The following is a 12,301-nucleotide window of genomic DNA, read 5'->3' on the forward strand; positions in this document are numbered from 1 at the left end:
GAACTCAGAAATGTCTGACTGGAAACTATTTCAGTAATGGATTGATTTTATACATTTTACTAACTATAGGATGCAAAATAGCAGATTTGTATCGACTTTAAGAGCCACATCTGAGCACTTCATATCTAACAATGCTTCGAAGACAACAATTCCAAGAATGACATAATTTTTACCAAGTTTTTAATAATATATTTAAAAATAAACTACATTCTATGCCAATTTTGCTTGTATAACTAAGAAGTAACTAGACATTCCCATAAGTCATTGGTTCTTAAACTGGAATGCGCTTGTTTAAGCTCCAGAATTTGAAATTTGCTAGGTCTAGAGTGGATCCTGAGAATGCCCATTTCTTGCAAGCTCCCAGGAGATGGTAATCTAGCTAATCTGGGGACTTTGAAAACCACTGGCTTAGAATTAAAAAAGCAGTAATTATTCATCCAAATTAAGAAAAAGAAAATGCATCTACATTCTATTTCTCTACCCTCAGAAATTATAATCTGTGAGATTCTGGTAAAACTACTGTAATCGATACAGGATAACTAGTTCAATTTAATTAATTTTGCTAAAGTGTATACTAAAAGCTTTTTAAATTCTGTTTTTTAAAAAGGCTTCTTTTATATGTAGAAATTGGTGATTTTTTCATGTCATGTCATCAGTATTAGTAAAAGCCTACACTGAAATCATTAAAAACAGGTACCTAGTAAAAAGATGACAACAATAGAAAATAGTCCTTGTTACTATTTTCTATACAAATAATTTAGTAAAGTTTTTTAACCTCGGGTGCTCAGTTTTCTTAATAGTAAAATGACATGTTTACAGTGGACAATCTGTGACAGCCTTTCCAGCTCTGGAATGTCTCACTTTGGACACTGTCAAATAATTCATGCCTTTGTCACAAAGAAGCTAGTGTCCATCTGGCGTGGGAAAAAGAACAAATATCTTGGAGTAACTCCCCAAAAGTCTACAGAAAGAACGGCTTTCCATTTGCTGGTTATTAACTAACAAGGAGTTTCAAAATAGAAAATGAACAAGAGAATGTAGACTGTCTGGGGAGTGTGTTCAGCTCCTTTGCTGTACATGTGCTTGTTTTATGCTTGACTGTTAATTGCAATGAAAGACAAGGTTTTATTTCTTATGGAAACTTCTTTAGTGCTCAGATGGGCAAGTGATGTGGGTGATGACTGTCAGTGGATGGATCAAGAGTAGACTGTAGAGTCGGCTGCTGCTCAGATGCAAAATTAATAAATACCTGAAAAAAGCATAAAAATTGTTAACATATAAGAATGGAACCTTTTGGTCTCACTTACTAGAAAAAAGACATTCTCTCAGAACACTGGCCAACTTGTCCTAAAAGCTACAGATCATTAATTTATACCACTCCCTCTCAAATCACATAAACCTGTAAATCCATTGAGGATACAACTCTAAGAATGTTCACATTTCTAGATAATTATAATAATAAATCACCTAGAAGTTCTCAATACCTTAAGCCTTGTTTTAGAAAGATGTTGTGATGTATTTTTATATTTATGGAACTCTTAGTAAATCAAACCCTTTTTGTTTCTTCAGAAGTTAGCTATCAACTGATTATAGTAGACCCCCCCGCCCCCCCCCCAAGTCTTGTGAGGCTGGGTAATGTGGTGAAAGGAAAGTTAATGTGACATGATTTAACTTGCTGAATGTCCAATAGAATCATGAACACATTGAAGCTCTACTGAACATCTACCTTAAGTATAAGGGTATACAATAAACAAACTTTCTGACACTCTCCATCCTTATCATAATTTTATAAAATTGAACAAGATGAATTGAATAAAGTGGTGAATTGAAGTAATTCAATTAATTTTAAAATTGGCTGGATTAGGTTTGATGAACAGAACAAAATACAACCTCCTGAATCATTCAAGATACTATACCTGCTCCAAAGTGGTTTGATTAATGGAATAATGCTTAATATTCAATAAGGTCTTATTGTTCTCTATAACTTTGAACAAGTCAGCTAGGCATGCCCATCTTTTTGGCACATGATATTCTAATAAATTCAGGTGCTGTCCCTAAAAGCAAAAAAAAATTTAAAAAACGTATCACATAATTAACATTATTAAACAAAATTGATTATACTACATTTAATTGGCAAATAAATTCAGTTGTATTTTCTCAACCTACAGACATAATTTTATGAGTCTCCAATGAATACTTGTTGATGACAATTTTTCATGGGGTATATCTGACAAATGGCATTCTCCTGAATGGCATTGTCCTTTGATATGATCCCACCTTGCCAGAGCATGGGGAAGCACTCTTAAGGAATCACAAGATGCCCACAGATATCTGAGACGTAGGAAGTTAACGTGGCCTAACAGAAATGGATGGAGGAACCCTGAGCTTTACACTGGGACTTGGGCTTATCTCTCAGCTATTCTCATCATTAGCTGAGCAACTCTTGGAAAGATATTTAAATCTCTGATCCTTGTCCTCATGTATGCCAATGGAGACAATTATATCTGTTTTACAGGGTGGCTCAAAGTCATAATTGAGCATGAAAGGCAGTCTCACACGGATGCTTCTTCCATAGTAGGATTTCACTAAATGGCAGTTGTTGAAATAAATAGAACATAGCTACTTTATAGACCACAACCTGCTAGAAGTTATAATAGAGAGAATTATAACTTATCCAAGAGAATTTTGGACAGTGCTTCTCATACTTTAGCGTCCATAGGAATCACTGGATCACCTTGCTAAAATGCAGATTCCCATTCAATAGGTTGGGGCCTATGATTCTGCATGTGGTAATGAAGATGCTGCTGGTTTAGGGACCATACTAGATGACAGCAAGTTTGTAGACGATTGTGATCTCAAACATAGGGCTCTTTTTGTGAAGCAACGCTGAAGCCATCAAGCCTATAAACCCTACGGCAAATATATGGAAGAGATTAGCTTCTGCAATCATCTATGCTGAGCAAGGTGAGCTATGCAATGAACCTGTGCCCACAGATAAGAAGGGTGATATGTAATCACAGGCTGCTCTGGCCAGTCCAGCAAGTAGCCAAGCAGGCTTGTCACTCTTCAGAGTGGTCAAGCAATATCAGCTATCCATGCTGTTTTTGGTAGGGAGGCAGGGCCCATACTTTGCAAAGAGACTAAGGTAACAAGTAGTATCGTATAAAAGCATAGAATAAAAACAGAAATAGACAGGTATATTTATTAGTTTTGTAGCTGAAAATAAAGAAACAATACAGAATATTAGTACTACCTTGAACTGGATTCCTGGAAAATAAAGCTTCAAGTGGTCAGAAACAATGCAATGTTGATTTGCTTCCTTACAGAGCCAAACTTTGACTGTATAACCATCACCAAACCTGAGAGTTAAATAAAATGAAAACATAATTATTATATTAACCTAAGATGAGTAAATTTTAAGTCCATTTTCACATAGAGGCAGAAAAAGGAAATAACTACTCCAAACTGTTGAGAGTTTGGATTCTCAATATAAGACACAGAAATTAATTATAAGTCAATTATGCAGTTGGTTGTTATTTCATTTATTTTGACACAGATACTGATTTACCTTAAAAAAAAATTATCAGCAAGTCTCGGAATCAACACCCAGGCAATAAAAAAGGAAAGGTGAAAATGCACACAGTGAAAGCAAGGTCCTGAGTTAGAGGAAGTGGGAAGCTGGCCTGGAAACTGGTCCTGGGAAGCATTATCATTGCTGGGCTCATTGCTTAAAGGTCTGTACTGATTAAAATTTGGCTGGGAAAAGATGAAAGGGATTACATACGTAATTTAACCAGGCACTTGTCTGTTACATAAAATAATTCTCCCAGTTATACTTCAACCCAGCCTAGGTGGACAGGCCCTATGACTGCAAAGGAAGTCTCCTGCCTTAGGGGCTCTGTTCCTCACATTGCAGAGCTGTCAACAATAGTTCCACTGGTGTCCCATCAAGACACACGCTTATACTCATACTCTAAGGTAACCCCAAATAGCAATCTCCAGGAATGTAGGTGTCTCCAAAAACCTATGAATTATTCTACTGCCTTATCTCACATGGTGTTGGACACATCATAGCATCCCAAGAAAGATCTGTTCAATAATAGATGAATATATTCCAATGACTAAAATTTCTATCTGTTTTGTTCACTAAGGCATCTTTTCTGAGTACCAAGCACAGTATAAGTACCTGGTACCTAGCACTGATAAATACTAGTTTAATGAATGAAGAATGAGCAAACTGCATGCCCAGTCTTAGCAATCATACTCATCTCATTTACAAAGTTTCGCTGGGGAAAACTGTGCTATACTTAAGTAAATTTTCCCTAAATGAGGCTGACCCCTAATACATTTATGGTCAAATTATTTTTCAAGTCTGTCTGGTAAAGACAGAATACCCAAGAAAATGTGACTTTGTTTCAGCGGCATAGATCATCCTTGTGAGCACCCATGGAGCTCCTCACCCTGGAGTTCTGTCTTCCTGCCTCCTGCCTTGATTTCAGGCTGTTAGATGTCATTTCCCCTTGAGGTCTGTGTGTGGCCCCATAGCCTCCCATCATTCGAGTTGATGGTTTCTAATCTTCACATGGCTGAGAGGTTGCTGAGGACACTGATAAAATATACATAAAAGCATACAGACATGCACCTCTCTAACATTTCTATTTGGCTATCTCTAAGAATTGTTAAAGGCCAACACATTGGGTTGGTATAAGAGGTACATATTCTGTGGCTGTTCTCTTCTCAGCAGTATGTTACAAGCTATGCTGCTGAATAGCACAATCAGCCCACTGTGACTTCAACAAATCCCCAAAGTGAGTGTATACGTCAGTGTTTCACGAAAAGAAGGGATTGAGACCCACGTGGTTGAATGGGCTTCCCAAGGTGAACCGCCATGTCGCTGGAGCTTTGTAACTATTCCTGGGAGAGCTCTCAGCTGTGTCTGGGCATAATGTTGTGTTCCAGGGCAGAGGGGATGTGTTAGATGGAGATGTGTCCAGGTCTCATGGTTATCAAGGATTCTAATGGCATGACAAAATGCAGTGTTTGCACTACTGATGTGGAATCTAGCTCCTCCACATACTAGTTTTGTGACCCTGGAAAGTCAGGTAAATTTTCTAACCTCAGTTGCCTGATCTAGCAAGTAGATTAATTATAGTAGCTGCCTAATAAGATTGTGAGAAGATTGACTGAATTAATCCTTGCAAATTGCTTGGGACAATGTCTGGCACTGTGTAAATAAGTAGACAAATAAGTAGTGAAATTTAGGCTCTGTGCAGAATATGACCAAAGCAGAATAATGCTCTTTTTGGAGTGAAGAAGCCCACTGTGTATTTGAAGAACTTAGATGAAAGCAGATAAAACAATTCAAACATGAATTGTAAGCACTACATAAAAAGATAATGATATGAGGAGACAGTGGGCAGAGAGATGACTATATGTTCTTATGCATATTAGGATCCATTTTCGCCATTAGTAAAAATTGCAGACCTATGGGTATATTTTGCTAATAATTTTGACAAATTCATGTTAAATAACAATAATTATCTAATAAATTCTCTGTAAGCACATATGCATTTTAGTACTTAAAATTCTTTCAAAATTAAGTTTCATTTGAACTAAAACATTTCCAAATTTACTGTGAAGAAGCTGAATTACACAAAAAGAAAAATTAAACAAAGGGTAAATCACACAAAAAATTAAACAAAGGGTAAATTACACCATTTTTCAAAAATAAAAAAACTCTAGAGAAAATATTCCTGAAATAGAAAGGAAATAGGTTGAAAGAGATTACACAGGATCTCTGTAGAGGGCACCTTCAACAGTTAAGGCACTCTTAGATTATTAAATCCATTATAGAATAAAAGGCTTCAAAAAAGCCAAGGAGTCATTTATTTCTATGTTCACTCAGTGATCTAACATTTCTAGGTAATACATTATGTGCACATTATTTGTAGAATCAATGATTAAATAGAGATAAATAAATGACATTAACTGTAGGTAAAGGTGCTTATAAGAAATTTTCTGCAATTTTTTGAGGTACAACATTTTGGAACCACAGACATTAAATGTAATATATTAATGCTAAAACAGAAGCAATAGTAATACGTGAGTGGAAGAACAAAAATACACACATATATTTTAAAAGTCAGACACTTCAAGAGCAGAACAAAAGAGGTGGCAATGCACCTGCAGAGACATTTCTGAAAAATCACTTGTCAAGTTATACCAACTGCCTATGAAGCTTTGCATTTCTAGGCTTAAGACTCCCCTTATAAAAGTCCTTGTTCCAAAATTAAAAGTCATCTATTTATAACAAATACATTAATTTCAGCCTCAACTATTAAAAATCTCTATGAATAATTTTTGTTAAAAATGGCTCTTATATTAAGAGAAAATAGCTATTATATTAAGTGCAAAATAGAAAATCATAGACTCACTATATTAATTATGTAAATATATTTGCATATATTTACAGAGAATGAAATAAATTTTGGAATGCTGTCTGGACAATAATCATTTGACTGTTGGTTTTTTTCCTTTATGCTATTCTGAATTCTAAAATAATGAGCACATATAACTTTATCATTAGAAAGAAAAAATATACATGGTTTCTAAGAAAATAAAAGGAACATATACTACAACTGTATTTTAGTTTCTGATTTTAAAAATTATTTATTTAGGTACTTTTTGTCATACTGCCTCTAAAAATTAAATGCATAAAATTCTTCTTGGTATAGAAACTAATCTTAGACTTTAGAAAATAATAGGATTTACAAAATATGTAATATTTGTATTATTTGTTTTTTATAGATATATGCCCACTGGTTTCCATCATCTGCCCCACAATTCGTCTAGTCACACTCACATCCACAACCCCACACATGTGCCCTTCCCTACACATATCTGAGTAGGAAATACCTTTAAAGACGACTCCTCCCTCATCCACCACAGAGTGAGAACAGGTAGCAGAGGAGGACCAGGCCTCCCATGGTCTCACGTTAAGCTTTCATCCAGCACAAATGTTACAGCACTGACTGTGGAATGTGGGACCCCCACTGCCTCAGACTACATTGGTCCCTCATTCTCATCTTCCTGCCTCACCTCACCACACCCCACTCCTCATGGGTTGGTGCCTTAACAAGGTACCAAATTCCAGTGATTGGTCCTACTGAATTGTAATAGCTTGTCTTTGGATTCATGAAGAGGAGGAGCAGATGGCACTGAAGAAGGGTGACCAAGAAAACACTGGGATGCAAACATGTATGTGAGCAGTTGATGTTTAGCTGGCATCTCTGTATTATTATTATTTTTTATTTTTGAGATGGAGTCTCTCACTGCCACCTGGGCTGGAGTGCAGTGGCACAGTCTTGGCTCACTGCAACCCCCGCCTCCCAGGTTCAAGTGATTCTCCTGCCTCATCCTCCTGAGTAGCTGAGATTACAGGTACCCGTGACTATGCCCAGCTAACTTTTTGTATTTTTAGTAGGGACAGTGTTTCACCATGTTGGCCAGACTAGTCTTGAACTCCTGACCTCGTGATTCGCCTGCCGTGGCTTCCAGCCCAAACGTGAGCCATTGCGCTCTGGCTATCTCTGTATTATTAATAGAAACTTCCTCATTGTAATCTGTCCTCATGATTACCCACTGGAAAGAAAAGGAAACCAAGAGAGAAGACTGAGGACATGAGCTCCGTCCTGCACCCTCCGTGAGTGTGGCACCAAAACACATTATCCTAATTAATCCCCATAAAATGCTGATGTTGCTCTCTGTGTCTCTGATTTACAGAAGTAAGGTGGATCTTAGAGAAGCTACATAACTCGTTCAGGTCACACAACTCAAACGGAATAGAGGGAGGTACAGTCCCAATGCTGAGCACTTAACCTCAAAACTGCAGCCTGCAGCAGGATCCCATCTCATCGTAATGCTCTTACATCCTTTAATATTAATACTTTCACATCAATAATTTCATTTTACTCTTATCATACCTGTACACTGACTAGAACAGATACCATTTCCTCTTTATTAAATGCAAAAATTTGAGGCCCAAAGAGATCAGAGGATTTTTCCTTTGTCACTCAGCTTATTAGTTAGCAGAGCTGAGACCATGGGGCTTACCTCAAAACCATGTCCCTTCATTGCAAGTACCTTTATTATTTCAACTTCAGTTAAGTTTGATTTGGATCATTTTCTAATCCTTGTATATGCAAATCAGAATGGCTGTGAGGATTACAGACCAAAGGTATTAACATGAAGAGAGCCTTTGACAAATAACAACAACAACAAAACAGTGTTTGGCAGCTGGCACCTGCTCTCCTCTTGGGGAAGAAACCCTCTTTGAAAAGAACCTCAATACACTTTCTGAGTTTAAAGACAAGATCATATGGGTAGATGACACAGCTTCATAATAAAAAAGAAGCTTGATTCATATTAATACACATCACTCTCTGTGGCTAGATGTGTCACTTTCTTAAATGACTCTACCAGTCACAGATCCAGATTAAAGTGCTTGGGCCACTGTCACCTCTAGGAAAGGCCAACAGAACTGTCTCAGAAGTCTGGAGACCATGTCAGCTTCAACTCTCTGAAAGACTGACTCAAAATCAAACTCTTCAGCTTGTCCACGAGGCTCTCTAATGTAGCTAGTGCCTTCCTCTCTGACTTTGCATCTGAGAGCATCCTTCATGCTACCCATACCAAATCTCCTTTGCTCCCACCATTCCATACTCACTCAGTGCTTAGCTGTGCAAGGCCCTCTTCTGGCTGTGCAAGGCCCTATTCTGAAGTCCTTCCTGCATACATCTAGGTGTATGGTGCATCCTTCAATGCCATCAGTTGTTATAGCAGAACTCCAAGAAGACAGGACACATAGACCCTTCTGTCACTGACTCTAACAGCCTGCAGAGGCCCAGTTCATATTTAATGGAGTAATGAGTGAATTAAATTCCTCATCAGGCTTTGGTGTAATGGAAACAATATTTCTTTCTTAACTGAACAGCAAAATGTATATCTATTGTTTCCCCTTCCTTCTTTAAAGCAATCAAAAGGGGTCATTTTAAAGCAAGGAACGATAGTCAAGTCAGCAAGACAGAAAAAATACATAGCCTCATCTCCAGCATTATATCACTGTCACCGGCTAAACAAGCATGATAGAGCATTTTGTTTCCAAGGTGGTGAGGTGACAGCTATATGACTCAGCCCCTTATGTGGCCTCTTGCATTTTTAATGGTCTCTGAACATTTCCCTTCATTTCAGAAATATCCTAGAGTCTATATAAACAAAAGATGCCTTTTACAGCTGACAATATTGCAAGAGTGATTTGCTATATTCCTCAACCTTGACAAGTAAGCATTTCAGTCCCCCAAAGTTTTAAAGAGAAAGTTGGGAAATAAACGATTACCCATGAAGTTGAAATTCTTACACATGAATTCCACTAAGAGTAGCAGCAGACAAGTTTTTCTTGGAGCATAGAGGAGGGCCTAAAAACCTGTTATTGTTGAAATAAGTTGTATATGTGATTTTCTGTCCTCAGCTGCCAAGATGTTCTCATATCAGTCACCTTGAGAGGCCAAGAGAGCGAAAGTAGCCATTTTCCTTCTGATTTTCTTTTCTTTTCTTTTTTTTATTTGAGCCTCTGAACATAATAAAGAAAACAGCGTATAGAAGAAGCCATAGCAAGCTACTTTCTGGCTTGATGAGTGCTGCCCATAGAGAAGCCTGTAGTACTTCATGGGTGAGACCTGGAGGAAAACAATATTAAAACAGGGAGCCTTCAAAGCCAGCACCCCATTCAGCCACCATCTGGGCAAAGACGGAAGCTTTGTAAGTGTTACCATAATGGAAGGGGTGTTCTGCTGTAGGCACAGGAGCAAATCCTCTCTATTCCGTTTTGCCGCAGTTTTACATTTTTATAGGGACATGGTTCCCTTGGGAGAGTGGATTAAACTTCTGAGTTCATTTTCAAAGGCTTCACAAATAACCTCTATGGACTCGTCATATCCCATGTAATACAGCCCTTAAATAAAAAATAAAATAATAAGAAAAAATGCATAATTGCCTTAACAGAGAAGAATTACTTAAAGGTGCAACCTCCCTCCTATTGTTAAGAAAAGGCTTTGATAAGCCAGGCCCTGTGTAAGAGACTCTGGGCCGAAATGTGGCCGGAACTTTCCAGCTGGATGCCTGGGTAAGGACAGCACCCTGGCAGCCAGGGACTTGAGAAGGGAAACAGCTGAGGACGCAGGGAGGGGCCGGGTAGACAGCCCAGGGATCCCCGATCACTTCTCTCTTCAGGCCCATATTCAAAAATGATAGAAAATTACTAAATTCATGGAATTCTTGAGACATTTGTGTGTATGGGTGGTGACACATGGCTGGCTCCCCTGGCACTGGAGCACGTGCCCAGGCAGGACTGTGCAGGCTCAAAGATAGGGCAGGGTGCCCAGGCCTCCGACTCATCAGGAGTTCACAGAACCCTTGAGACAAGGGCCCTGGACCAATTGGCATGAAATCAGGTACATTTTCCTAAATCTCCCATAGGCAGGAAAGACCATAGTGACAGCTGGGTTATGTTCCATGAGCAGATAAGAAGAAAGTACGTTTTGTGGTTGACGGGCAAAGTGTTCTGTGGATGATTATCAGGTCCAATTTGTCAAGTGTCAAAGTTAAGTCTAGAATTTCTTTGTTAGTTTTCTGCCTCAGTTATCTGTCTAATGATGTTGGTGGGGTGTCGAAGTACCCCACTATGGTGTGGCTAGGTCTTTTCATAGTTCTAAAGTACTTGTTTTATAAATTTGAGTGCCTTTGGTCATTCCATATTGGTTTATTTATATTTTTATTATCGAATTTAGATATATATCTACTGCAATCTATCTTCTGGATGCAAATTTATTATCAGGTAAATTTTTCCCATTGTGTTAATTGTCTTTTCACACTTTTGATAGTATCATTTAAAGCACAAATATTTTTAATATTGATGACATTTAATTAATCTATTTTTTTTCTTCTGTTGTTCATTGTGTTTTTGATATCATATCTGAGAATCTGTTGCCAAATCCAAGGTCATGAAGATTCACCCCTATGCTTTCTTCTAAGAGTTGTACAGTTTTAGCATTTAATTTCAAGTCTTTCATTCAACTTTAGTAATTTTTTTTTGTATTAACTGTGTGAGACATAGAGGCCCTACTTCATTCTTTTGCATGTGACTGCCTAGTTCTTCCAGTACCACCCATTGAAAAGACTATTGAAAATTCTATTTGCCCCATTGGCTCCCCAGCCAAGTAAATGTGTAAATAGTCTTTCAACATCAAATGTTCTTGGCACTCTTGCAAAAATCAGTTTACCAAAAAACCCAGGCTTTACTCCTGGATTCTTAATTCTATTTCATTGACCTACAGGCATATCCTATTGTGAGTACCACATGCAAATGAAAGAAGGTGGAGCCCTACCTCACACACAGTTAATACAAAAAAAAAAAAAATTACGAAACACGAATCAAAGACTTAAATGTAAGTGCTAAAACTATAAAACATTTAGGAAAAAAATATAGGAGAAAAAAAGATTAATTAAGTATCATCAAAATTAAACATGTTTGTGCTTTAAAGGACAATACCAAAAGTGAGAAAAGACAACTCACAAAATGGGGAGAATTCACCTGATAAGAAATTTGCATCAGAAAGAGAGATAAATAAAGATATAGATATATATTTCAATTCCATAATAAAGACAAATAAGCCCATATAAAAATGGCCAAGTACACCTAGATTTGTAAAACAAGTAATTCTAGACCCACAAAGACTTAGCCGGAAATCCTAGCTGAAGCAATCAAGCAAGATAAAAAAGTAAACGGCATTCAAATCAGAAAATAGGAAGTCAAACTATCTCTGTTTGCCAATAATATGAATGTGTACCTAGAAAACACTAAAGGCTCCTCCGAAAGACTCCTGGACTTGATAAACGAATTCAGTAAAGTCTCAGTTTACAAAATCAATGGCACAAATCAGTACCACTGCTATAGATGAACAACAACCAAGCTGAGAATCAAATCAAAAACTCAATTCTTTTACAAAGCTGCAGAAAAACAAAATACCTATGAATATACTTAGCCAAGAAGGTGAAATATCTCTACAAAAAGAATTATAATTGCTAATGAAAGAAATCATAGATGACAAAAATAAATGGAAATACATCCCATGTTATGGATTAGAAGAATCAATATCATAAAAATGACCATATTACCAAAATCAACCTACATATTCAATGTAATTCCTATCAAAATACCAATACCATTATTCACAGAATTTAAAAA

General features: G+C 37.3%; 1 protein-coding gene across 1 annotated transcript in view; it reads right to left on the minus strand.

Annotated features, from left to right (window-relative positions):
- Positions 1-595: 595 nt before the first annotated feature.
- Positions 596-12,301, minus strand: part of ABCA13 (ATP binding cassette subfamily A member 13) — a 424,215-nt gene continuing 412,509 nt past the window's right edge. The window contains 3 exon segments of the mRNA XM_017500828.2: positions 596-1,249; positions 1,917-2,054; positions 3,254-3,359. Coding sequence (XP_017356317.1) covers positions 1,154-1,249; positions 1,917-2,054; positions 3,254-3,359 — 340 coding nt within the window. The 3' untranslated portion in view covers positions 596-1,153.

Source organism: Cebus imitator, unplaced genomic scaffold (genome assembly GCF_001604975.1).
Source record: "Cebus imitator isolate Cc_AM_T3 unplaced genomic scaffold, Cebus_imitator-1.0 Scaffold272, whole genome shotgun sequence".
In the NCBI taxonomy this organism is placed as follows: domain Eukaryota; kingdom Metazoa; phylum Chordata; class Mammalia; order Primates; family Cebidae; genus Cebus; species Cebus imitator.